Source organism: Cervus canadensis, chromosome 14, assembly GCF_019320065.1.
Source record: "Cervus canadensis isolate Bull #8, Minnesota chromosome 14, ASM1932006v1, whole genome shotgun sequence".
NCBI classification, from domain to species: Eukaryota; Metazoa; Chordata; class Mammalia; order Artiodactyla; family Cervidae; genus Cervus; species Cervus canadensis.
The window spans coordinates 61,893,057-61,920,806 of NC_057399.1; the positions used below are offsets into that span (position 1 = coordinate 61,893,057).

Below are 27,750 nucleotides of genomic sequence, written 5' to 3' on the forward strand. Positions count from 1 at the left end.
AAATTCTTTCAGGCTTCTGATGGCGTGCTCCCCCCCTTCATCCCTTACATCTCAAAATCAGAAACCTGAAAAAGAGCATTCCAGAACCTTCCAGTATTTATTTTCTGACAGCCAGGCCCACCAGAGGGGAGGACAGCTAACATGCACTCAGAGCTTGGGGCTGGGGCTCCCTCCCGACTGGACGTGGGGCGAGTCCCAGAGAGCCCTTCCCGGTCCTGTGGCACGGGGGCTGGGGTGCCGCACGCCCCACCAGCTGTGCCAGCTCAGGACGCCAGAGCTGCCGCGTGGGGCGGGGACCGTTGAGGTCCTTCCTGTCCCACACGCTCCTTGTGTTCAGTGAGCCTTAGGAGGTGCCCCCTGGGCCCCCCATGCATCTTGGGGGCCCACTCACACTGTGGCCATCTCGGTTGGGATGTGGGGCAGGTGTCCGGCGCACACTGGGTGGCAAACTCGTACAAAGAAAGAATGTGCCTATCTCAGAAACTTCCATATTGATTACATGCCATTGTGGTGATGTCTGGGGTATATTAAATAAAATGCATTATTAATTTTACCTGCTGCTTTTTATTCTTTAAAATGGGGCTACTGGAAAATTTCACGCCACACCTGCGGCTACTGTTCCGCTTCGCTGGGTAGCGCTGGTCTAGAGGCCGCCCTCCCCACCCCCGCCCTCCGATGGTCCTGAGACACCAGGGTTTTTATTCTGTACAGACGCCGAAATGGAGCTGCTACCTGGGGAAGGCTTTTTCCGACCCGTTTAAAGACCCTCCTGAGAAAGGGTCTTTCAGTCTGCTGGTTATTCCTCTACTCTGGGGGAGTCTTGTTTTATGAATAAAGACTAAGCTTGCTTTTGTATTTAGATCATCCAGAAACAAAAGCCTTGTTACGCAAATTGCAGAGAACAATGAGAGACTGATGAACATACAAACTCCCCGTGGCCACTGTGTGAAAGCGCTTTGCAGAGGGCTGTAATGTGAGGCAGACGCTTTCACTTCTGCTTCAAGGGGCTGAGGCGTGAATTCCCCCACACAGCATCGTCCCTGGGGACGGGCACTGGCCTGGCAGTGCAGCAGACAGGTCTCTATCGAGACCCTCACTTGTGAAGGTGGGTTTTCAGAGCTGGCAGGAAAGGATGGGGTTATGTAAATTGCTGGGCTACTAGCAATGGAAGGACGAACGCTCCATCCCTGTCTCTGTCTTTATACAGAACAAAATGTCCACGTTGTTGAAATACCCAGACGGACAAAGGGAGGAACTATAAATACACTGGGAGAAAAGTGATTTTATTTTTAAAAAATAATTGTGGATAAAGAAGATTTTTAAAGTATGATGTTAGCTGAAGATACCATAGTGGAAAAGATGAATAAATTTGCACATCCAGGAAATATTTATGTATGACAAATATGTATCAAGTTAAAAGCTAAATTGGAACAACATTTCTAACTCAATGGATATATGTTGTTGTTCAGTTGCTAACGCGTGTCTGATTCTTGTGACCCCATGGACTGCAGCACACCAGGCTTCCCTGTCTGTCACTGTCTCCCAGAGTTTGCTCAGGTGCATGTCCATTGAGTTGGTGATGTCATCCAACCGTCTCATCCTCTGTTGTCCCCTTCTCCTCCTGCCTTCAATCTTTCCCAGCATCAGGGTCTTTTCCAATGAGTCAGTTCTTTGCATCAGGTGGCCAAAGGATTGGAGCTTCAGTTTTAGCATCAATCCTTTCAGTGAATATTCAGGGTTGATTTCCTTTAGGATCGACTGGTTTGATCTCCTTGCAGTCCAAGGGACTCTCAACAGTCTTCTCTAGCACCACAGTTTGAAGGCATCAGTTCTTTTACGCTCAGCCTTCTTTATGATCCAACCCTCACGTCCATACATACCTACTTGGAAAAACCATAACTTTGACTGTACGGACCTTTGTCAGCAAAATGATGTCTTTGCTTTTTAATACAATATCTAGGTTTGCCCTAGCTTTTCTTCCAAGGAGGATATATCTACTCTTGTATGTGTATATATATATATATACATGCATACATAGTATTCCAATATATTAAAGAAAGATTTATATGCTATATAAAGAGAACTCATAAATGTATAAGAAAAATATCAGCTCAATCGAAAAGTGTATAGTGTGGGAATAAGTAATTCCTAGGGAAAGAAAAAAACATGCTTAATCTCATTAATAGAGAAGAACAAATTATAAGAAAACACAAATTGCCTCTTCATCTGATAGAGATTTTAAAAAATGGTAATGCCTAATACTGTAACTTCTAGAAATTTTAACAAAACATCAGTAACGCCTGATACTGCTAATGGTATGAGAAACAGGGACTTTTTATTCCCTTTTTCGTCATAGGTGATGGGAACGGACACTTTTTTGGAAGTGCAACTTGGCAGTATCATTCGAAAATGCTTTAGGCTGCATTTAACCTAACAGCTTCACTTTTGGGAGTTTGCCTTGTGGATGTGGCTGTACAGGCAGGATGCACGAAAGGAGATGGGCGGGTACCGCACAGCCAGCCTGCCTCTGTTCACAGGAAAGGCTTCTCATGAGATGCTGTGAGTGGAGAGAGTATAGCTTCTTTCATGTTAAAATTAACCAGATCGCCAGTCCAGGTTTGATGGATGAGGCAAATGCTCAGGGCCGTTGCACTAGGAAGACCCAGAGGGATGGGATGGGGAGGGAGGTGGGAGGGGGGTTCAGGATGGGGAACACATGTAAATCCATGGCTGATTCATATCAGTGTATGGCAAAAACCACTACAATATTGTAAAGTAATTAGCCTCCAACTAATATAGATAAATGAAAAATAATAATAATAAAATTAAAATAATAAACCAGGCAGGTGCTTAATTAACAACATCTCCATGGAATTTACATGCAAGGGAGTGTTCCGAACTGTCAAACAGGAAAGGTCTGGGAAACAGGTCTGGGGTGGTCGGGGGAGGAGATGAAACTGGCCGGGCCCTGGCACCTTTCACTGGTATAATCTACACTATTTCCTGTTTAAAATAATGAGCATATGTTCCTTATATAATCTATATTTAAAGTCCTTATTTGCCTTTTATTGAAAACCCATCCCATTGAGGAGCAAACACTCTGTTATGAATTAGAAGAGGTTCCTCTATGCAGACCTACTGTGTCCATGCTCTGAGGCTCAGAATCCAGAGACCAAGTCCCCTGTAGGGCTTTATGGAAAACAGTGACTATTCAGCTTTGTTGTCATTAGATTTTTTTGTTCTCGTTTAGAAAAAGTTAAGTCCTGTCTTTTAAAAAGACGGTATTCTCTTTGACAAAGAGGCCAACCACACACACACAAAGTATCTTCATATTTCTGAAATTGCCTTGTTATTACTGCTGTTATTATGTCAGTATTTTTGCCCGTGTTTATTTACTCCTCTCGGTAAGACTAATTCTTTGTCTGTTTCAGAGTTTTCCCAAAGGGGATATTATCGGTTTTCAGATCAAGAAATCCCGTGCGTCCGTGCTGTCCACTCCAGGGTGCTGCTGTGTCCACCCTCGGCAGCTGGTCCACACCCAGGGCTGGAGGAGGGTGTCCTAGGGCACAGATCAGGCGTTCTGAGGGTGGGCAGTGCGTGCATGAACATGGGTTGTGGCCAGAGAAGGCTGTGCAGAGAAAGCTGCACAGGAATTCAGACAGACTTCCTCCAGGAGATCACTGACCCCTGGGGCTGGCTGAGAGGTTTTAGCTCCTAAGATGTCACAGGGCAGCCAGGTCAGCAAAGACCACATACAGCCCGTGGCCAACTTGAAATCAGATTGCATTCCAACAGTGTGTAAGCACGACTGAACACTCTGTGTGTGTGTGTGTGTGTGTGTGTGTGTGTGTGTGTGTACTTGAAGAAACAGAACTCCGTGGCGTTCCATGGAAAGGCATCGGGTCCTTGCTCTCCTGTCTGATTCGCTCACCGTGGAAGGAGGTGTGCCCGGCCCCCTGAGCTCTAGCATTGCAGAGTGGGTCTTCTGTCTCACTGCGTGATGGGTTTGGGGTAAGGATGGAGGAGTTGGTCTGTCTGATGGGATCTCAGACCCTCGTCCCCAGCCTGGGCAGGAATAAGAAGCCCTGCCTGACAAAGCCCACCGCTCCGTGCCCAGGCCTGGGCCACGCCTGTGGTGGAAACAGAGACCTTGCTTCCTTGGGCACTTGATTCTTTTGGAACCACTCCAAAGATGGGGTGGCTAGACCGAGGCAGCAGCATGAATTTTGATGAGATCGGGTGTTTTCGGGTGGTATGGCCGTAGAGGGCACCATCGTGAATCCTGGGTCTCTTGGCCACATGCCGTGATGGTGCTGGAATACGGCTGCCCCTTCCTAGCAGCCCAGCCCCCATCCCCAGCACAGTGGCGTTGCGATCCATCCCGCCCCCCAGTACTTGGGCATTACCGGGCACTACTCCCCACAAGTCTTGAAAGTTACCACGTGGAAAGAACCCTTGCCTTGAAGGAGGGGTGAGCTCGTGCTAGGAAAACTGTCAGACCAGGTTCTGACTGGGTCCCCAGGGAGCAAGGGCTTCAGGCTCAGACACCACGCCTCCCAAGCTGCTGCTCCCAGAGCAAGAGTGAGTCTTTGAACATCACCGACAGGATTCCCGTCCTTCCAGGAGGACATCCTCAACCGCAGGTGGGAGACAGCCCTAGCCTGTTAAGATGTGACAGTGCATTTGGAAGGACACTTTCCGTCCTGGAAGTATGGAAGGAGGTGCCTGCAGAGTGCGGGAATGGGACAGTGTCCACTGTCCTCGGGATTTCCGGGTTCCCTCTGAGTAGTCGGGCTTCCCTGGTGGCTCAGATGGTAAAGAATCTGCCTGCAGTGCAGGAGACCAGGGTTTAGTCCCTGGGTTGGGAAGATCCCCTGGAGAAGGGAACGGCAACCCACTCCAGTATTCTTGCCTGGGAAATCCCATGGACAGAGGAGCCTGGCGGACTACAGTCCACGGGATCGCAAAGAGTCAGACATGACTGAGCGACTTTCACATCTGAGGAGTTTACTCGTCATCTGCACGTTGGCTCAGAGGTTATACACTCTTGTGTATACCATTGCACTCAGCGTTTCCCATTACTGCACTGTCTGGGTGCAGCTGGCTGTCATGGGAGCTTTCTGGAAGTACTGTTTCTGCCCTCAGAGAGCGAAAGCTACCTGTGTTTTTCCTCTCTTGCCAGCGTTCCCAGCCCCGTGGGGCGGCTTTGCCCTGGCTTTGCACTCAGACAGCTTTTCAAACAGGCCAGTTCACCGGCCAACAGGACTTGGGTTTCAGGTCTTAGCCTGTTATAATTCAAAATGTAAGCTCAGGAAAGTAATGGGCATGTGGCAGAACAATGGTAATTAGGAGCTTCTAGTGACGTTTCTGGGAGGCCCCTGCACAGGGCAGGGAGGCGGGAAGTGAATTCACTTGGAAGTGGCACGTGTTCACGGCCACGGTCACTGCCCGGAAGCGGCCCGGCTGAGCCGAAACCGGTTGTCACCAGGCCGACCACACTCCCTGCTGCTCACTGTTCTCTGTGTTTCCTCTGGAGGCTGAAATAAGTCTTTGTTACCATATCTGTGGCTGATTCATGTTGAGCTTTGACAGAAAATAACGAAATTCTGTATAACAATTATCCTTCAATAAAAAATAAATTAAAAAAAAAGACAGGCCAATCATAGAAGGCATGTTTATGTGTAGAACCCTGAAATAGATACAGTAGACCATCATTAAGTGAAAAAAGCAATTAGATATTCTGAAGATTCTTGGGGGGAAAGTGTTCTCAACCTTGGTGTTAGGTTGGAATTGGTTGTTCTTGGCTTAGCATGTGTCTGTGATGTAGGAACAGTGCAGTCCCCATATTGAGACAAGACACCGCCCGTGGGAAAAGCGTGTACTTGCACACGGAGACTTTGAAGGACTGACACTCAGCTTTAGACACAAGTGTGTCGAGAGTCCCTGTCGTGTGACCTTGTCTCTCTTGTCGGTTTGCAGTTTAACTCCGCAGCCAAGCAGCTGATCGAGTGGGACCAGCCCCCCGGGCCAGGGGTCGTGGCTGGCGAGGGCACCCCGGCCACCACCCCGAGCAGCACGGCCCCCAAGCAGCCGGACGGCAAGAAGAACACCAAGAAGCGGCACTCATTCACCTCGCTGAGCATGGCCAGCAAGGCGTCGCAGGCCGCCCAGCAGCGCCACTCCATGGAGATCAGCCCCCCGGTCCTCATCAGCTCCAGCAACCCCGCGGCCGCGGCACGCATCGGCGAGCTGGCCGGGCTCTCCTGCAGCGCGCCCTCTCAGGTACGGGCCGCCGTGGAGCTCTGAGGGGTGTGAATCCTAGCAGCACAGACTTAGCTGTGAAGACCGGCCATGTGCTGGTCAACCCACCTTGGCAGCGCCTTGTCCCGGGGAACTGAAAGTTCCTTCAGGCCCCCTGGGAACTCATTCGGAGCCTGTCTTTGTCTTGAGCATCTTCTTCCTAACTGTTGGGACTGAGGCACCTAGGTTTAGGATTAAGTTCTTGTTACACAAAGCAGCAGTTTTGGTGTGTCACTGTTTCCTGGAGAGCAAGGTCACAGGCTGTCACCCTCCTTCCACCTTTAATCGTGGAAGAAGGACGGCCCATCTGGGCAGGAAGCACCCTCCTCCAGCTGTCTGCAGTCACACTGGGGTGCACCAGCAGTGAAATTCATCCCGTAACTGAACACAGGCACGAAGGGACCTGAATAACTCAGCTTCTTCCTAGTGAATTCGTCTCAGGTAGTGCTGTGGATAAGACACCTTTGGACACAGGTCGTTTGGTTAGGCATTGTTCCCTGAAGGGTTTTGTAAACAATTGCCTGCAGTCCGCCAGCACATCTGGGTAGCTAGGTTTTAATTACGGGTCCCCACGGGAAGGTCAGGTCCTGAGACGTGATCCTGAAGATGGAACCATGTGCGTGACGTAGGTTCAGTGTGCTGGCGGACAGGTGAGCATCCAGAGAGCCCCCCTGAACAGGATCCTTGGGGAGGTGCTGATGGGCTGGCTCATCGCGCGCTAGGCAGGTCCCAGCCACACCCATGTGAGGCAGTGGCCGTGGGATCCTACACGCGAGATGTCGAGACCCGTGTTTATCAAGTGACTCCTTGGCGTCTGACACACGTGATGCCCTCCGCACGTTTGGGCTCAGTAACCTGAACGGGACTCTGCCTTGCCCCAGTAACAGACACTGCAGGGTTTGTATGTTTCATTGTGACTTGGCTTCCCCAGGTTTAGCTGGTCTCGTCTGTTTTGTTAGGTGTGTCTTCCTTGTATTGACTCCTGTTTCCTTGGCAGGTTCACATAAGTACCACCGGCCTGATTGTGACCCCACCCCCCAGCAGCCCCGTGACCACCGGCCCCTCATTCACGTTCCCGGCGGAGGCCCCTTACCCAGCCACCCTGGCAGTGAGTATAACCCCCGCGTCCACTCGCCCACCCCTGCCTGCTGGCCTGGCCCCTCCACCCTGCTGACACTTACTGAGGGTGAAGGAGGTCTCTGTCCTTCACCTCTGTCTCTCTTAATTTTAGCAAAAACTTATACAGGCTCAGGCCTGCGGCCGGCACTCTAGTTTAGCAGTGGAGGTGGGTGGCCTGAGGCGACAGAAGCCCTTTAAAGTTCACTAAAGTTCAGCCTGGTTTTCTGCAGGCGTATTACCCTTTGCTCTGTCAGGTTTCTGGTCGGGCTGATTTATCCAGGGACTGAGGAGGCTGGACTCCCCGGGCTGGGTGGTGCCTGGGTCCCCAGAGCATGGATTCTTGGCTCTGATCTCATTTCCACTCTGGGTCCCTGGTCTCCTGTTGGTCTGTGTGGTCAGGGTGCCAGGGGGCTCTCAGATGAGTGATTCTCCCCACAAGCCCGCAGCCTGCAGATGCAATCTGACTCGGGGGGACACCCTAGCGGGGAAAACAAATAGGAGGGTCAGGGCAGTCGTGGGAGGCTGATGCAAAGAGGAACCCCGGGGGGAGAAAGCTGAAAGAGCAGAGACAAGGAACACGACCCTGGGAAGCAGAAAGCAAGGATCCAGGGATTGTGCTTCCTGAGCTTGCAGGTGAACTGTGGGGAACGAGCGTCTCGCGTCCAGGCCATGACCTTGTTACGTGTTCAGACTCTTTCTTCCAGTGCGAGGGGAGTGAGGAGAGGCGAGGTCCCTGACGCCCCTCTCCCAGGGGGACCCCGCCCTCCGCCCGCCTCACAGAGTCTCTGCTGGCTGTGCTGCCCGGGGATGCTGTGGCCAGTGGTGGGGTCCTGACTCCCCTCTCCCAGGGGGACCCCGCCCTCTGCCCGCCTCACAGAGTCTCTGCTGGCTGTGCTGCCCGGGGACGCTGTGACCAGTGGTGGGGTCCTGACGCCCCTCTCCCAGGGGGACCCCGCCCTCCACCCGCCTCACAGAGTCTCTGCTGGCTGTGCTGCCCGGGGACGCTGTGGCCAGTGGTGGGGTCCTGACGCCCCTCTCCCAGGGGGACCCCGCCCTCCGCCCGCCTCAGAAAGTCTCTGCTGGCTGTGCTGCCCGGGGATGCTGTGACCAGTGGTGGGGTCCTGACGCCCCTCTCCCAGGGGGACCCCGCCCTCCGCCCGCCCCAGAAAGTCTCTGCTGGCTGTGCTGCCCGGGATGCCTGTGGCTCAGTGGTGGGGGGTCCGACGCCCTCTCCGAGGGGGACCCCCCCTCCGCGCCGCCTCAGAAAGGTCTCTGCTGGCCTTGTGCCTGCCCGGGGGACGCTGTGACTCCAGTGGTGGGGTCCTGAATCCCCTCTCCAGGGGGACCCGCCCGCCCCTCCGCCCCGGCCTCAGAAAAGTCTCTGCTGGCTTTGTGCTGCCCGGGGAGCTGTGGCAGTGGTGGGGTCCTGACGCCCCTCTCCGAGGGGACCCGCCCTCCGCCCGCCTCAGAAAGTCCTCTGCTGGCATGTGCTGTGCCCGGGGATGCTGTGGCCAGTTGGTGGGGTTCCGAACGCCCCTCTCCCACGGGGGACCCGCCTCCGCCCGCCTCCAGAGCCCTCTGTCTGGCTGTGCTGCCCCGGGGACGCTGTGGCTCAGTAGTGGGGTCTCTGACTCCCCTCTCCAGGGGACCCCGCCCTCTGCCCGCCTCACAGAGTCTCTGCTGGCTGTGCTGCCCGGGGACGCTGTGACCAGTGGTGGGGTCCTGACGCCCCTCTCCCAGGGGGACCCCGCCCTCCGCCCGCCTCACAGAGTCTCTGCTGGCTGTGCTGCCCGGGGACGCTGTGGCCAGTGGTGGGGTCCTGACGCCCCTCTCCCAGGGGGACCCTGCCCTCCGCCCGCCTCAGAAAGTCTCTGCTGGCTGTGCTGCCCGGGGACGCTGTGACCAGTGGTGGGGTCCTGACTCCCCTCTCCCAGGGGGACCCCGCCCTCCACCCGCCTCAGAAAGTCTCTGCTGGCTGTGCTGCCCGGGGACGCTGTGGCCAGTGGTGGGGTCCTGACGCCCCTCTCCGAGGGGGACCCCGCCCTCCGCCCGCCTCAGAAAGTCTCTGCTGGCTGTGCTGCCCGGGGACGCTGTGACCAGTGGTGGGGTCCTGACGCCCCTCTCCCAGGGGGACCCCGCCCTCCGCCCGCCTCACAGAGTCTCTGCTGGCTGTGCTGCCCGGGGATGCTGTGGCCAGTGGTGGGGTCCTGACGCCCCTCTCCGAGGGGGACCCCGCCCTCCGCCCGCCTCAAAAAGTCTCTGCTGGCTGTGCTGTCCCGGGGACGCTGTGACCAGTGGTGGGTCCTGACGCCCCTCTCCCAGGGGGACCCCGCCCTCCGCCCGCCTCAGAAAGTCTCTGCTGGCTGTGCTGCCCGGGGACGCTGTGGCCAGTGGTGGGGTCCTGACTCCCCTCTCCCAGGGGGACCCCGCCCTCCGCCCGCCTCAGAAAGTCTCTGCTGGCTGTGCTGCCTGGGGACACTGTGGCCAGTGGTGGGGTCCTGACTCCCCTCTCCCAGGGGGACCCCGCCCTCCGCCCGCCTCACAGAGTCTCTGCTGGCTGTGCTGCCCAGGGACGCTGTGGCCAGTGGTGGGGTCCTGACGCCCCTCTCCCAGGAGGACCCCGCCCTCCGCCCGCCTCAGAAAGTCTCCGCTGGCTGTGCTGCCCGGGGACGCTGTGGCCAGTGGTGGGGTCCTGACGCCCCTCTCCCAGGGGGACCCCGCCCTCCGCCCGCCTCACAGAGTCTCTGCTGGCTGTGCTGCCCAGGGACGCTGTGGCCAGTGGTGGGGTCCTGACGCCCCTCTCCCAGGAGGACCCCGCCCTCCGCCCGCCTCAGAAAGTCTCCGCTGGCTGTGCTGCCCAGGGACGCTGTGGCCAGTGGTGGGGTCCTGACGCCCCTCTCCCAGGGGGACCCCGCCCTCCGCCCGCCTCACAGAGTCTCTGCTGGCTGTGCTGCCCAGGGATGCTGTGGCCAGCAGCGGTGGGGTCCTGACTCCCCTCTCCCAGGGGGACCCCGCCCTCCGCCCGCCTCACAGAGTCTCTGCTGGCTGTGCTGCCCGGGGACGCTGTGACCAGCAGTGGGGTCAGGCCTGGGGCAGGGAACCAGCCCCATTGCGCATGAGTGATGCGGCTGAGAGGTCACACAGCCTCCTTGGGCCTCTGTGTCCCCTCCTGTAAAATGAAAGGCATCCCGTCTGCCCCAGGGAGGTGGCACCTCCTGGGCCTGGTGGGGGGACTGTGACAGCTGCCCATCGCCCTCTGTCAGCGCCGTGGCAATTGTGACGTGCCTGCCGCTTTGCTCAGATCCTGGGGTCTGGCTCATCGTTAGGGTCCTCTCTGTTCTCCGCACAGGGGTGGCAAGGCTTCCCAGGGGCTGATTTGTGTTCAGGCTGTGGACTTTGTATGTTGTGAAGATGGAAGACCGAGGCCAGGCCTGCATCCACCCCAGGCCGGGACCTCACTGCATGCTGTTGGCTCCATCTAGCCGTGTCTTCCTCATTTCCTTTTGCCTCGTTTTTCTCTTATTTATCATGTCTTGATGTATTTTATGAGTAGTTGGAAGCTGACTTTGAAGTGAGGCGGGCTATAAATAAATGCAGGATTGGTGTCCAGCTGGTAGACACTAGTACACTAGAGACCAGTGTGGACCTTTCAGAGCCCCCTGTGGTTAAGTAAGCACGCTCCTGTGTTTAAATAGGGGTCAGTACGCTCCAGTTAGCACTCAAGCCGCTTTTTGTTAAGGTTTCTACAACAATTACAGCTTCCTTGATACAACAACTGTGTAGGGTGGGAGAAGTTGCGTTGATTCCTTTGGGGAGAAGGGGGAGTCAGGTAACTTTTACGGAAAGGTGGTTTCCCTGAGGTTCCATTGGCCCTGGGTGCTTCACCCAGAATCAGGTTTCCCAGTCTTCCTGCCCTCTCAGCCCGAGAAGACCCTGTCTGTCCATCCTTCCTTCCTTCCTACCCACCCCAGTACCTTCACACGCTGTTGGAATTTCCATTTCCAAATGGCTACTTCGTGGGGCAAAATTCTAACTTGATTTCTTAAGGGAAAAATGGCCGATTTTTCTGATCGTAGAATTAATTAGTGGAAAGATGTAGAGTTGGCTGTGCTTCAGCCCTTGTGGGCTGATTATTTTACGATAAGGGAGTGGCCAGTTGCTCTTAGCTGGGTGCATACTAGGGCATTCTGGGCACCAGTCCCAAGAGAGCACGAACCCACAAAATTAATTTACACTCAGTCACTTCATCCCAGGGTCATATCAGAGGGCCTGAATGTTCAGCAAGAGGATTTATTAGCAGTGTGTCTCTGCCAGTTCCGCTTAATGGAAAGCTAATTATAAGCAGACCCACAGCCTGTTGTCCCAGGAGACACCTGGCTCTCAGAGCCCAGAGTTGGCAAGCAGGAGTGCTGGATTTAATGTGTTAGGTTTAAGTGGGAAAATCTCTGTAACAGGTGCCCTCTGAATCTTCCATCAACCTGGCGAGTGTCCTGTGTAAAACGTGAGATCTTCCCAACACCTAGAGTGCAGTCACAGCAAGAGCAGGTGGTGTAATGGGAAGGACGCCGCCCTTTTCCTGGTGTGGATTTTGGGTGCTGAGGGCCACGGCTGGACCAGGGAGTGATCATCGTTTCTAACACTTCTTCACAAGTTGTAACTTTTTAATCTCTTACGCAGAATGAACTTGTGAGCATATTGTCCTAAATGTCTCACATGTAACGGTTTAAATGTTAAATATCTAACATTGGAAACAACACTGGTATTCCATGTAATTCAGACATGCACTGTTCACAGCAGGGCGGGTTTTCCTCCGCCCGGTTCCCTGGGGAGGAGGGTGCAGATCTCGCTCCTGTGTCCCCTGCACCCCAGCAGGGGAACTTGTGAAACAAGGGAGGGGTGACCCCCGGAGCCAGCCAGGAGGGTTAGTCACAAGATGGCACAGGGCAGCCAGGGCAGCGAAGGCCACATGCAACTAGTGGCGAACTTGAAATCAGATTGCATTCCAACCGTGTGTTAAGTACTACTAAACCGTGTGTGGGCGTGTGTGTACCTAAAAGTAAATGATGTCAGCTTCCCAGAAGAGCCAAGATGTACTTGGCCATTGTCGCCCACGGTGGAGGGTCCAGAGGGTCAGGGCAGGGCCCTGGATGTAGGGGCAGGACCGTCACGCTTGGCAGTCGGAGAGGCAGAAGTGGCACCTTTGGAATTGGCAGGATGTGGACCAACTTCACAGAGACCGCAGAGAAGGGCTCAGCATCTCGGGGACCGAGGTCTGCTGATCTGGATCGGACTGTCCTGAAGGCAGTGGGAGACAGGAGGTTTTCTCATTCCCGAAGACCACGTTGAGCACCTGCGCCTCCCGTGGACAGAGCTGGGTGCTGGCAGCACGCGGACGGTGAGGCAGGGTGTGGCTCCACGGCCGCGTGAATCCTGACCACCAGAGCCTGCCCCTGAGCCTCCACTCCTGGGTGCCAGAGCTGTGTTGCTGAGAGCTCCGTGGACAGCACGTGGCCACATGCATCATTTCTGCAAGTCAGGGAGCACACGTGCACCCCTCTCCTCGTGTGTCAGAGCTGGAACCATGTGTCCACAGCTGTGAGAGGAGGTCCATTCCCAGAGAGAATTAATTAATCTTCCTAATTACCAGATCCTTAATTACACCTCCCCTTCAGACACCATCTTCCAAGCATCTGTTTCTAGCATTTTAAGTACTTTCATTTTTTTCCTTTTTTCTGTAGCTGTGCCTACCACTGACTGGCTTGATTCTGCTAGGGATCCAGATGAGACAAAAGCTCACTTCCCATCTTCTTAACTTTACTGAATCCTGATGCCTGTGTTTTTTTAATCACTGATATCAGTGTTTCCATTTTTCTACTTCCTACTCATCGTTCAAAAAAGGCAAGATATTCAGTTGCACACACACTGCTGTGTGCAAGGGGTTGATGCTGCAGGAATTAGTGACACCACTGCCCCGAGGGGATGACCGGCCACCATCCCTCTATTGGCCGAGCAGCTGAGTTCACCGCACAAGCAGAGCTTTTACAGAGGTTGAAAGTGGATTCATTGGAATCAGATGTTTAGGAAGGATGAAATTGGGGGATGTTTAGTGGTATTTGCTCAGAGGACCCAGAAATGCCCAGTCTTAAGCTGGCAGTCACCTTCTACCCCAGAAGGAGAGGGGGATGCACACATAAAGGACAGTCGGGAAGAAAATGGGCCCTTAATGTAGCCTGGAAGAGAGTGGATGTGTGTCTGTGTAAGGCTGAATCACTGCTGTGAAGAAGAGACTGATACAACATTGTAAATCAGCTGTCCTCCAATAAAAAAGTTAATTAAAGAGAGGGCGGATCGTTTATAGTCAGAACCCCAAGCTCCAAGCAGAGCGCTTTCCTGGTCAGCGGCCTGTAGCCCTCACCCATGGTTAAGACCTCGTGGAGCTCGGCGCCTGGGCACCTCCATGCTGGTTGCTGGAAGGGGAGAGGGCAGGGGGGCGCCAGTGAGGAGGGGCCCACAGCCCGGCCTTGAACTCTTGCTCACTGTCTCATGGCCCGACGGTAGCCTGGACCCAGCCACCTGGACAGGGCGCTTTGTTCTTGGAGGGAAACTGAGGGCGGCCCGCAGGGGCTGAGTGGGGACTGGAGTCTACACGGCGTTTCTGACACTAGCCCTGTGCTGCCTCCTTGTCCCAAGATCAGTGGGTGGGAAACACAGTCTGGATGGATATGGCGGACCTGACCGTTTCCCATCAGCTGACCCCCGAGCCCTGATTTTAGGGAGCATTCTCGTGGCCTCCAGACATCAGTGCCGGTAGCGGAGGGTCTGGACCTGCAGAAGCACAAGCAGAACCTCATCTCAGCGACCACGAGACCACGGCTAGTCCCCTGCGTTGGATCCCGAAGGCCCGGCCACAGCCTCCCGAGCCTCAGCCATTCCTCACCACTCAGTGGAAGCAGGCCAGCTGCAGAAGGCCCCGGCGAGGGGGAGGCTGAGGTTCCCGCGGGACGGCTCACAGCAGGTCTCTCCCGGGCATCTTTGTCCCCGGAGTCTTTCAGTGTGGGCTGTTCACCAGCACCCGTGGGGCCTCCTGGCCGGCCCAGCCCTGGACGTGCCAGGGCCCTGGCATCTGACCAGCCTCACAGGACAGCCACGTCGGGGAATCCGGTTGTGATGTCTGCTCTGTGTGCTTATCCTCCAACACACGCACACACACATGCACGTTTTCCCGAAGATACGCAGCCCAGTGCTGGGGTATGCCAGATGTCAAGTGAGTCCTAACTCAGGCTTTGTAAAAGTCATACACAGCAAACATTTCCTTTCTATACTTACTAACTATAGGAGATGATCTTTTCTTCAGTTCAGTTCAGTCACTATGTAGTGTCCAACTCTTTGTGACCCCCAGGGACTGCAGCACACCAGGCTTCCCTGTCCTTCACCATCTCCTGAAGCTTGCTCAAACTCATGTCCATTGAGTCGATGATGCCATCCAACCATCTCATGGTCTGTCACCTTCTTCTGCCTTCAGTCTTTCCCACTCTCAGGGTCTTTTCCAGTGAGTCAGCTCCTCACATCTGGTGGCCAAAGTATTGGAGCTTCAGCATCAGTCCTTCCAATGAATATTCAGGATTGATTTCCTTTAGGATTGTCTGGTTTGACCTCCTTGCAGTCAAAGGGACTCTCAAGAGTCTTCTTCAGCACCACAGTTGGAAAACATCAGTTCTTCTGCACTCAGCTTTCTTTGTGGTCTGACTCTCGTGACCTTTTCTTACATTTTGTTAACGTAATGTGGCCTGTGTTTTTTTCAGGCCTATAGATTTCCTTCTCTTTTTCTGCCTTCTTCTAGGGCCAGTGAGTACAGGCTCTACCGACATGAAGGTGCAGTTTCCCTCTCCCCTTTGCCAGTGGAATTCTCCTCAGAGCCAAGTGCGCCCTTGACTCTGAGTCCTTCCAGGGGCGGGTGGCCTGAATTCCTTTTGTCCACTCGTCGCCTCCGCGGCCACACAGCTGTGAGGTGGGGCCTGGAGAGACCCAGAGGAGGCGGCTCAGTGGCGACCTCGGGCGCTGCCGAGCTGCTGTGTGCGGTGGCCCGCGGGCCCGCCTGGCTCACGTGCGCCAAGTCTCCTGCCAGGGTGTTTGTCTCACCCTGTCCTGAGACCAGCAGCTCAGGTGCGCGGCCTTTTCCTGGTTAAGGGTCGTGAGGGCTCCAGGCCCCATGAGTGCCCTCCTGGAGTCACAGCACGGCCTGTTGTGTGACTGTCTGCCTGGCCTCGCCTGCCCTGGGAGCGCTGTCAGTGCGTTTGCCCTGCCTCGGCCGCGGCGTGGGGAGAGTCTTCTCCATTGTAGGAAAATGGAACATGACGTGCGCAACAGTTGCAGCGTGCATCTAGAAACTCGAGGTCCTTCTCTCCTGCCGTGCTTCTGAACCGTGTGACTCAACAGGCAGATGAAGTAACTGCTGATGGTGTCAGATTTTTTTTCCAGACAACAGGGACCAGTTGGTGTTCTTTGTGTCCAGAAACCATGGGGTTTTTCTTCCGCTATTCTGACATGGAGACACCACGTGCCCTGCCCAAGTTGCACTCTTCAGCCTCCTTATTTCTCCTTTGATGCAGTTTTACACCGAGTGGTTCAGAGATTTGGGGCAGGTGGGCGAGGTAGGGGTTCAGGCGAGTCTGTGTGTGCCTGTTTGCTCAGTATCCAGACCCTAAAGAATGATCTGGGCTGTGTCAATTAGAAAGTAGCAGGCGCTCCATTGATTCTGGAAAGGCGTGGAGTCTTTCTTATGGGCAGAGCCCGTAGAGGGACCGGCAGCTGCTTGCGGCGTCCTTGTTAAAGATTATCAGCCTTGATAGTCCTGAGCTTAAGAAGCCGGCAGAGCTAGCAAGAAAGGAGTAAACAACAGCAGCAAGCATGGTCCCGCGACTGGGGTCACTGTTGTTTGTGGTTTGGGAAGCCCAGACATCCGGGGAAACTTTCTTCTGTGGGCATGGTGTACGGTGCCACTGGATTGTCTGCTACTGTGCTGAAGTTTCGGGTTGCAGAAACAGTCACAAATTCATCCCCAGCAAGCCGTGTGCTGTCAGAGCTGCCCCTTGGAAGGCATTTGGATCCTGATCCTAGTTCGTGCTTAGAAGTGCCATTAATCTTGAAGTTGCATGCAATCTTGTCATTTTTTTCTTTCCCTCCTCCCAATTGTCATTACTTACCTGTTTGCCAGAAGGGTTGCTGTGGCTCTAAGGCCTTAAAGGAGAATAGAGAGGAGTCTTTTAAAAGGAGGCTTGGGTATCGTGTGCAGGTGCTACTCTGTGTAGCTTCCACCGACGTCTTTTTTTTTATGGGTTTCTGATTCCTTTTCCCTCCCACTTACTGGAAGAGATGTAAATAAGTCATCTGTTCCTTCTTTTTCTTTCTCTCTCCAGACTCTGAATCCTCCTCTCCCCCCGCCCCCTCTCCAGGCGGCCACCCCCACAGGCAGTGCTGTTGCTGCTGCCACCGGGATGGGCTCCAGGCCCGCAGCTGGACCCACTGACCAGACCACACACCCGCGGCCACAGCCCCGCCCCAGCGTGTAAGTGTGGGGTCCTTTCTGCCCCCGGACCGAACCCAAATAGAGAGGCAGAGAACAACTTTCTGGGGGGAGCTGGTGCCAGACTGGTGTCTTCTACCCAAGTGTGTTTGTGATTAGGAAACTAGTGGCCTAAGGATGGGCCTTCTTGGCCTTCCTCTGCAAGTGCTACCCAGGTTTTGTCCCCGCCTTCACCCCCAGGTAAGGATACGAGGGGACAGGGAGGGCCCCGGGCTGTTGGGCTCTGTCCGTGGTTGGACTTGCTTTGCCTCTGACTCGCAAGTTCAGCGTCTGCCCTGACTGAGCCCACGGACGCAGGTGCCGCCCATTGCTGGTTCAGTGTGTGCGGGGAGGCTGTGTGCCGAGCTTCCCGGAGGGACTTGGGACCACGTGCCCTCGACGAGGCTGCTTCCCAGGTCTCACCAGGGCCATCTGCAGGGCCAGTTTCCCAGTGGGCATGTGATGGCCTGCTGCAGGTGTGCACACGGGGGCGTGGCATCGCCCATGAGTACCGTTTGGCAGGATCAGCACCTTTCACTGAGAGGGCCAGGGGGAGGTTCGGAGTCAGGCAGCTTCTGCCTTTTCAGCGTGGATGGCCGCCATTCAGTGGAGAGTGATCGAGGCTGCCCACGGATGAAAGGATTCTACTTTCTATTTACTTTTGTACAGAACATTCAAGGCTTCGTGCCAGAGAAGAGTTCTGCGCATCGTGTGGTATGTCTGTTACTCACCTTGAAGTCAGATGCTTTTTCTGCTTCTAGGTATGTTGCCATTTATCCTTACACTCCCCGGAAAGAGGACGAGCTGGAGCTGCGGAAGGGGGAGATGTTTCTCGTGTTCGAGCGCTGCCAGGACGGCTGGTTCAAGGGGACGTCCATGCACACCAGCAAGATTGGGGTTTTTCCTGGCAATTACGTGGCCCCCGTCACGAGGTACAGCTCTGAGCAAGCGGCTTGCTGAGCCCTGAACGCAGAAGCTTTGTCCTTTCCCATGATTTCCAGCCTATCCACAGTTCCTTCTCATGTTACAATTACGTGTTACACAGACAGCATTTTAGAGGTCCCTGCCTGTATTTGCAAAGTCCCTTCTAATTCTCAAGATTTTAGCTTACTCTTCACATGTGGAGAAGGCAATGGCACCCCACTCCAGTACTCTTGCCTGGAAAATCCCATGGACGGAGGAGCCTGGTAGGCTGCAGTCCATGGGGTCGCTAAGAGTTGGACATGACTGAGTGACTTCACTTCACTTCACATGTGAAATTGTAGATTTTTCCCAATACAGGTGTCAGTTTTAAATTATTTGCTTTAAGTCACTTGTGAGAAGACTCTGCTACACTGTTTTCAATATTTTTCTGCTAGGAAATTAGTGCTGTTTGACATAAACACAAGTGATGTTATTAATCCTCTGGTTTACGTGATGCTTACGTGACACCTGGCGCACAGACTTCTGTGTTCCACACATTAACGCCAGGGCCTCAAACAGCTCCCTGGTGTATGTGCTGTTATCCCCACTCAACAGTGAGCAGGTTGAGGTGGAGAGGTTAAACAATTTGAGGTCACCCGATGAAGAGGTGCTGAAAGCCAGGTGTGTATTCCAATAGCTTGATGATTACATCTGAATTCTCACAATTACTTTTAATAATGCAATCAGAAATGAAACTCCTTTAACATGACATGAGCCCCTCACCCTTCTCAGGGGAGGGCAGTTTTGCTCCCCAGGGGATTTTGGCAGTGTCTGGACATGCTTCTGATCGTCGTGATGGGGGAGCAAGTACTACTCGCCGCCCATGTATACAAACCAGGGATGCATATGACACCCTGCACATGCACATGTGAAGCACAGGCTTCACAGAAGGGAGCTGTCTGGCCCCACATGTCACCAAGGCTGAGAAACCTGTTCTAGGATAGCAGGAGGCAAGCACTTTGGATGTGTTGATATATACTCTTCACTTTGTTTAAGTTTAGTACCCGTTCTGGGCACTGAGGAAGCTTGCTCTGGGAGGACCGTGATGACCTATAATGGGGTCAGTGCTGAGGAAACCCCGGGTTTTGGCCACTGGTCTCTTAATAATGGTCCAGCTTAATTGTGTTAAATCATTTCTCAAAGCCCTTGATTTTGAATAAGTGGCTGAATGAACTGACATGCTGTCAGATGTCGGTCTCAGTCCTCAGGCTGCCTGGCAGCCTAATCCAATGAGGATCACTGTCATTGCAGATGGCAAGAGAACATTAGCTCCAATTAGACTTGCAGATTTTTCATCAGTGTAAACCTTCTTGTCGGTATATGCTAAAATCTACATTCACAGCCCAGAAGATGGTAGCTCCGTCTTCCCTGCTGGGATAAAACAAACAAACAAAAACCACAACAACTAAGGGAGATAAACCAAGCAACAACCACATGTCGACTTTCTGAAGAAAGCATTTTCCTAAGACTCAAATGCAAACTATCAAAAGTCTCTGGAGAGACGCTTCCTGATGGAAAATTCTCTGTTATTCCTCATGGTAAATAACGAGGTTCGAGTTAATGAAGCCTTCTGCTTGGTAGAAAGTTACTATCTATAGAACTGTTGTTTAAATCAATTTAGAATATTAAAAAGTATGTTACATAAAGCTACACTGAACCTAATTTAATGAAATTCAGCCAGTAAATATTTGTTGAGGGCCGGCTGTGCTGCTGTAACCACATACAGGAAGGGTGGGAAACAACCATTGCACGCTGCCCTGCTGTCAGGGAACTTGTACTGAGTCGGGAGGATTTCACTGGAAATTGACTGAAAAAACTCCACATCATGTTTTGTGATCAAGGGTCACAGAGGAAATCCACCTGAAACAGAGGACAGTCCCGAGGTCCTGGGCCTGAGGCCAGGCTTCTCGGGAGGACAGGACTGAAGCGCAGGTGAGGGGGAGGTAGGGTGAAGGGAGCCAGAGGGACATCACAGGAGTGTGTGCGCACACGTGCCGGTAAACGGGGCAAGTACAGAGAAGCCGTACGTGAGCCCAGCTGTGCCAGCCTGGACGCTGTGCTCTGACTGGCCAGAGAGGAAGCGTGCAGGCCCTGGAGCCCGTGGGGAGGGTTACCTCCAGACGGAGCCGAGCCGAGAAGCTGCGTCACCAGCGGAGTGCTGTGCGATCTTTCTCCCACTCAGATGTTTCCAGAGCTTTCTCCGCCTCAGGGCCGCTGTTCCTTGAATGTGTTTTCTCACCTTTGGTCAGATAATCGCATTCCTAAAGTGTTACATCTTTAAGCTCTGCATCATTTTCTTTGGCATTAGTCGTCCTGTCTCCCTCTTGCTGACGGACTGGGTTTCTGTCTCAGCAGGGCCGTGACCAGTGCTTCCCAAGGCAAAGTCCCCATGTTGACGACTGGCCCAGCGAGTCGCGGGGGGGTCCCGGCCAACCCTCCCCCCGCAGGCGGACCTGCCCAGAAGTCCCCGGGGAACGGCGTGGCTGGCGGTCCCGGGGTCCCCACGGCCGTGGTGTCGGCAGCTCACATCCAGACAAGCCCCCAGGCTAAGGTCCTGCTGCACGTGTCCGGACAGATGACTGTCAACCAGGCCCGGAGCGCTGCAAGGACAGGTGGGCACTGGGCCGCGGCCCTGGGAGAGGGGCCCGAGCAGCCACAAACCTGGTGCACCAGAGGCTGCGAGGATGTGAAGATGGTCTGAGAGAGCAAGGTGGAACTTTGAGACAGTCTAGCAGAGAAAGGTGGAACTTTAAGACAGTCTGGCAGGGGAAGGAAGGTGGAACTTTAAGAAAGTTTGAGAGAGGAAGGTGGAACTTTAAGACAGTCTGAGAGCAAGGTGGAACTTTAAGACAGTCTGAGAGAGGAACGTGGAACTTTAAGACAGTCTGAGAGAGGAAGGTGGAACTTTAAGACAGTCTGACAGAGCGAGGTGAAACTTTAAAAGACAGTCTGACAGAGGGAGATGGAACAAGACAATGAATAACTGAAGCAGGGGCCAGCACAGCGTCAGCACCATCACTGTACATCGGCTCTGTTTCAGATACAGTCAGACCTTAAGTAGCTTTGTTCTTCCTGAAGTGTTTGGAATGTCCCAGGGGTCTTGGTTAACAGTGATAGAGAAAACGTGTTCAGTTCTGTCCGAAAATCCACAGGAAGGAAGGGAGGTACCGAGAAAAGGGAGAATAGGAAGCAACGCTGGGGCCAGCCTGCTCTGCCCTGCAAGTGTGTGGGGGTGTCGCCTCGGCCAGAGCCTGGGGCCTGCTGCACCCCTGGGTGTTGTCGCCCTGCGGGCACCTGGCAGACATGGCAGCAGACAGTGTCATGGGACACAGTGGGGCGCTGACCTGGGATCAGGGAGGGGATGATGTCCAGGGCCCCCCGAGGGTCAGAGCATCTAAACCACCGTGGTTTCTCATCACTGTGACACGCGCAGGGCTCTGTGAGCAACGAGGCTCCAGCTCACACTTTCCTTCTCTCTTTCCTGTCCAGTCTCTGCGCACAGCCAGGAGCGCCCCACGGCGGCCGTGACACCTATCCAGGTTCAGAGCACCCCGGGGCAGTCCCACCACCCCCTGGCGTCGCCGCAGCCCTCTGCCCCGCTGGGCCCCCCTGCCCACGCGGCTGCCAGCAGCCTGGGCCGGGTCGGAGGCCCCCTGGCCTGTGCCACAGCCCCAGTGAGCATCCCCGCCACCTCCCTGGAGTCTGAACCCAGCAGCCGCCCCGCAACCCTGCTCCCAGGGACACCCACCTCTCCTGACAGCGGCTCGGCAGCCAGGCCAGACAAAGACGGCAAGGTGAGCCCCGGCGGCTGCTGACCCGCTCACGGTGCGGGAGGTGGGGTTCCATTCATCTCTGGGGCTTGTCCCCTAGCCGCTCACTGCCCTACCCCCTCGCTGCCCTGAACTCCTCCTGGTGAGTGAGCTTTGCTTCTGGTTAACTGTTTTGTAGAAATGCACTTAGGATACGAAGGAGTTGAAACTGTTGATCCAAAGTGTTGCTTGTTGATTCATTGTCCTTGCACTGTATTTGATTATAATGTGTGGATGTGAATAGTTTTTCTCTTGACTTGAGATATAGGGGGAAATTAATTTCTAACTTGATCTTTCTTATAAAAATCCTTTGGGCCCGAATTTCAAAGACATTGTAAGTGGGGAGCTATGTTTGAAAGACTGACCTGAGGCTGGGCTGGAGACAGAGGAGTGTGTGGTGGTTGAACACGCACAGAAAGAGCAGCGTGCAGCAGACTCCGGTAATCATGCTGCAGGCGTGACTTCACTCCGTGCCCATGTGCTCCCCCCAGACTGCTCGCCAGCTCTGGGAAGCTGTGGGATCACACCTGCTTCCATGGTCATGTACGTCGCTCTGTTTAAATGACCAGGGAGCCTGTGAGCAGGGCTTTATAAGGAAATAAACCTAACAGCCTACTAAAAAGTTAATATTTAATTGTTGAGTTGACATGAGTGTTTTTGCAAAAGATCGGTATCTGTTCAATGTTTATGATTAACTACATTAAACTTGTACTCCGGCTCATGTGGTCAACCCTGCCAGGATCTTCAGAAAGTAAACTTACTTTACAGTTTTGATTTGAAGGTTCCAGGACAAGGCATCAGGGCCATTGTCTCAGGGAATCGGGCTCTGGAGCCCCAGGCCTCCAAAGGAAGAATTCACAGAATCTGCAGGATGCCTGTGCTAGGGAGAATAACGGCCCCCAAGGAGGTCCGTGTCCTGATCCCTGAAATTTGAGAATACATTTCCTTACGTTACAGAAGGGGTCTTACAGATGTGGTTCAATTAAAGGTTTAAAGACGAGTGGATTAGCTGAGTGAGCCCAGTATAAGCAAAAGGATCTTCTAAGTGAGGAAGGAAGATCAGGGCCAGAGGGAGAGACCAGAAGCGTAGAGCAGTGACCTGTTTACCCCGCTCAGCCCCCCTGCTGACAGGGGGCCACCGGCCTCTGCGAGGATGCCCTGTGGCCCTGTGTCCTGCTGTGGAGCATCAGCGCTGTCTTCAGGCAGCTCGAACTCCTGGAAAGTTCCGTCAGCACGCACCTGTCTCCCTGTGACTTCAGACCTTCACACTGTGTTTTGAGGGACTGCATAGAAAACGATGGTCTCCTTTCTACGTGATCCCTGCAGGGAGTTCAGGGTTATCGTCTTTTCCTAAAGTCTTCACTCTTGAGGGGTTTTCCCCCATATTCTTCATGTCACAGATTTCTAATTTCCCTTTCTAAGTCTGCCACCTCATTGAATGTTCCCAGTTCATTCAAGAGATTGTCCCAATGGCTATAAACTCAATGACCCATGATTACTGCAAGGAACATCACTTCACCCCCATCACTCCATCGTCTTGCCAGAACACTCAGAGAGAGCATGGCGGATGCCTGATGAGATCCAGCTGTCTCTCGTTCTCCCATCCAAACAGTCCCCCAGTTGCCTCACCATTTCTGCTGTAACCTGTTAGCCCGCATCTCGTGAAGGAGACTTCCTCGGTCTCACTTCCTTTCCTGAGTCAGCCTTTCATCAGATACCCCGTTTTAGGGGTGGCCCCCTAAAACCCCATTTCCCAGGTGGTCTGCAAGCGCTCTTGTGGTCATCTCTGAAAATGAGGACCACACATGCCTTTCTTTGGCCTGTTGAGTTGACCTTAGTCCCAGGTTCACCAGGATCTATCAGAGATCGGCTGTGTTCCAGCTATTAATTTCCTCAGTACGCTGGGGTAGATCAGCCTGTTGGGAGAAGTGGTTTCATCTCCAAATCCCAGTTCCTCCCCCGTTTCCCTCCTACCAAGGTTTGTTCTTCCTGTCTGGCTGAACGTGACTCTTCATGCGTCTAAGGACCACCATCCACCCCAGACACCAGATCCATGTCTCTCCTGTTCCCAACAAAACTTTAAAGCAGCACACACCCTACCCCCAGCTTTTTTGGTCATTTGCATTTTTGTAAGTTTAAGTTCATTCTGGCCTTCAGCATCTTGAATTGCCATGGCTGTGGTATGTTCTTCTTGGGGGCCCTTCTCCTGATCTTTTCGTGGAGGCCTTTCTGTCACTTCCTGGGGCATCACATAAGTGCCTTCATCATCGGGCACTTCTGCACCTTCACCTGCTGGGGTGATTTACAGTGTGTGCTGGGAGCCTCTTCCTGGAGAGCCCACCCACTGCTCTTGAAGCTTCAGGATTTCCTTCTGAATTTCAGGCCATGCATATATTTTCTTGTAACTTTTAAAATCAATTCTCACTAATTACTAGAGAAATACAAATCAAAACTACAATGAGGTATTAATATCACCTCACATTGGTCAGAATGGCCATCATCAAAAAGTCTACAAATGAGAAGGCTGGAGTGGGTGTGAAGAAAAGGGAACCCTTGTACACTGCTCCCTAGTGATGACTAGTGCAGAGAGCAGTGTGGAGGATTCCTAAAAGTCTAAAAATAGTGACTGTGTGACCCAGTAATCCCATTTCTGGGCATATACCAAGAGGAAGCCATAATTCAGAAGGATACGTGCACCCCATTGTTCACAGCAGCACTGTTTACAGCAGCCAAGACGTGGAAACAGCCTGAGTGTCGACCAGCACAGGAGTGGGTCACGGAGGTGTGGTACGTGTATACAGTGGGCCGCCACTCAGCCACACGGAAGAACAAAATGACGCCGTTTGCAGCCACGCGGATGGATCTGGAGACTCATACTGAGTGAAGCACGGCAGACACACAAAGACGAATGTCATGTAATATTGCGTATGTGTGGGATATAAAAAGAAAAAGGGCACAAACAAACTTATCTCCAAAGCAGAGTAGAGTCACAGATGTGGAAAACAAACATGGGGAACAGGAGGTAAGGGAGGGAGAGGCAGGCTGGGATTCGCCTGTGCCCACGACTGCAGAGGTGGACGGCGGGTCGGACCTGGTGTGCGGCTCGGGGCACCCCGCTCCCCGCTCCCTCTCGTGACGTCTGGTGTGCGGCTCGGGGCACCCCGCTCCCCGTCCCCTCGTGACGTCTGGTGTGCGGCTCGGGGCACCCCGCTCCCCGTCCCCTCGTGACGTCTGGTGTGCGGCTCGGGGCACCCCGCTCCCCGTCCCCTCGTGACGTCTGGTGTGCGGCTCGGGGCACCCCGCTCGCCGCCCTCTCGTGACGTCTGGTGTGCGGCTCGGGGCACCCCGCTCGCCGCCCTCTCGTGACGTCTGGTGTGCGGCTCGGGGCACCCCGCTCGCCGTCCCCTCGTGACGTCTGGTGTGCGGCTCGGGGCACCCCGCTCGCCGTCCCCTCGTGACGTCTGTGGGGAGGAGCCCCCGCCCTGTGGCTCAGCAGGTGCTGTGGGCCGCGTTATGTAAATAGGGCCAGTGGTGCAGACCGCCAGGGATGACTGATCATCTGATAAATGGCTACCTTTATTTCCTCCTGCCAGACTATCTCTAATTGAACTCTGTTATTATGGATTTCCCCCCCGCCCCAAGGGATATTTTACTGAGTTTGAACTAAGTCAGTATTCAGGAAGAATTCCTCTCCTCGAGGGCTGCTCACAAATCTCCTTCTCTGTTAGTGGACCTTAATAGTCCCAGTTTGCCTAGAGAGCATTCTAAAGGGTTATTTCTCTCAACTGTTGCATTTTCAGACCATGTTTTCAGTCAGAGGACTTGATGACACAGTTGACACATTAGTAAAGCAATTTAAAATGATGATTGTTACTACTTGCGCTTGGGCATCAGAAGAATATTGACACTTGGGGTCTGGGCACAGAGGAGAGCCAGCCCTAGATCTGGTTTCCTAGCAGAGCAAAGACCAAAAGGAAAAGACCACAGGACACCAAGATCCACGAGGTGGCTTCTATGGCGTGAGGTTGATGGGAATAATTCTCATTTATACACTTGCTTGCAAAAAGAGACATAAAATGTTTCTATTATACTGATGGGCTTTTTTTGAATTTTGTAGTTGTTTTTGTTAAAGAATCCGCCTGAATACAGAAGATGCAGGTTTGATCCCTGGGTGGGGAAGATCCCCTGGAGAAGGAAATGGCAACCCACTCCAGTATTGTTGCTTGGAGAATCCCATGGACAGAGGAGCCTGGCTATAGTCCATGAGGTCATAAAGAGTTGGACACGACTGTGGAACTAACACTTCACACCTTCAGAGTTGTTTTTTTAATTAAATAGTATTTGCACAACAGATGTGGTTTGACTTCTGTTATTATCAGTTTGTTAAATTTCATCAATGTGGTGATGAGTGAATATAACTTAGCCCTTCACCCTGATCAAGACATCATCCCCTTTGAGGGATAAGCCTCAGGTCTATGGCTGTGGAGTAAAATGCTAAAAAGGAAGTGGGTTTATGTTAATTGAGTCTAGCACACAAGAATTGGAGATAGAACAGGCAGAATTTCAGGAAATTAAAGCTATCGTCCGAAATTTCCATTTTGTCCTAAAGTGTCTACTTTGCCTTCACCAAGCCTGGGAAGTGAATTGGTGGGATTTTGGTTTCCCTTCCTTTTCATCTGCTCATCCCACCTCCATGGAGGTTGGTGACAAGCACTTGAATGTCCAGAACCAGGGAAGATGTGCAGGTGGGTGGGGGTTGTGCAGAGAGGTGAAGGACGTTGAGCACACAGCCCCAGGAGCCGGACCAAGAGTCCCAGACAGCCTCAGGGGTCCCTTGGAAAGCTCAAATCTGAACTTGAAACTCTACCAACAGAACCGTGTCTCCAACCCATGCACTTTTTTTTATTTTCTTAGAAAGAGAAAAAGGGGCTGCTGAAGCTGCTATCCGGGGCCTCCACCAAGCGCAAGCCGCGGGGATCACCACCGGCCTCACCGACGCTGGATGCCGAGCTGGGGGCCGAGCTGTCCTGCGGGCCCCCGGGCGCCCCCTGCGCCTGCCCCGGGCCCTGCGATGCGGACGCCGTGGCCCCTGGCCCCCAGCGCAGGGCCTGCTCCCTGGACTCAGCCCCCGTGGCGCCGCCCCCCCGGCAGCCCTGCTCATCTCTGGGCCCCGCGGCCAGTGAGGCGCGGCCCGCCGTGTGTGAGAGGTGGGTTCTCGTCATGGGCGCTGGGAGCCGGCAGGTCTGCGGCACCCGCAGCGTCCCAGGCTCCTTCCTGGGGTCTGCGGCCACAGCCGGCGCTGGCTCCTGTCTCCCTCGGGTGGCCTGCTCCATCTCTGCGGTCCCCTCTGCATCCTCACCCCTTTCCATCATGTCTCCAGAGCTCTCCTCTGCGGGGCAGTGGTCACGGCAGCCCTGGTCCCTGCCTTCTCCTGGCTCCTCGTTCGCGGCCAGCCAGCCACCCTCGTTTCGTCTTTGGCCCTTTTTATCGAAGGTTTATGAATACCACTAATGCTCGTTGTAAAGCTGCTGGAGTGCTCCGTGCCCCAGGGTTCTCTTCGGGCTCTTCCTGAGCCAGAATGTGGCAGAGTTCTCCTGGCCCGACCCCTGCCGACCCAATGACGGGGTTCCCTTACCCTCAGAACAGTGAGCCCTGTGCAGTGACTGTGGCCTCAAGTCGCCTTTACAGACAGGAGCTGTCCTGTCTGTTTCACCACTGGGGCTCTCGGAGCGTGTTAGCAGAGAATATCTACTTAATAAGACAGAAACCTGTTAGGAAAAAAATAAAGCCGATCCGAGAGCAAAAAACCAAAACCAAAAACCTGCTCGGATGATATGAATTAAAAATGCAGCATGGTGTGCTGCCTGAGAAGATGGCATGAAGCACCCTGAAACTAGAGGACTGTTTTCCCATAACGTTAAGCACAAGTATGTAAGCGTTGCTGGAGGAGGTGCCGTCTGTCTCTGCATCTCGGGTCCTTCTATCCCTGCGTCTCAC

At 53.8% G+C, this 27,750-nt stretch overlaps 1 protein-coding gene across 4 annotated transcripts in view; it reads left to right on the forward strand.

The window, feature by feature from the left end:
• The window catches only part of SH3RF1 (SH3 domain containing ring finger 1), a 154,364-nt gene that overhangs the window by 117,215 nt on the left and 9,399 nt on the right, over positions 1 to 27,750 (forward strand). For 2 of the 4 annotated variants that reach the window (XM_043486424.1, XM_043486425.1), the window contains exons 5-11: positions 5,980 to 6,282; positions 7,298 to 7,408; positions 16,836 to 16,984; positions 17,743 to 17,913; positions 20,297 to 20,556; positions 21,434 to 21,738; positions 26,668 to 26,960. In XM_043486424.1, the coding sequence (XP_043342359.1) occupies positions 5,980 to 6,282; positions 7,298 to 7,408; positions 16,836 to 16,984; positions 17,743 to 17,913; positions 20,297 to 20,556; positions 21,434 to 21,738; positions 26,668 to 26,960 (1,592 nt within the window). The remainder of the gene's footprint in view (positions 1 to 5,979; positions 6,283 to 7,297; positions 7,409 to 16,835; positions 16,985 to 17,742; positions 17,914 to 20,296; positions 20,557 to 21,433; positions 21,739 to 26,667; positions 26,961 to 27,750) is intronic. The other 2 variants (XM_043486426.1, XM_043486427.1) reach the window with 2 other exon arrangements.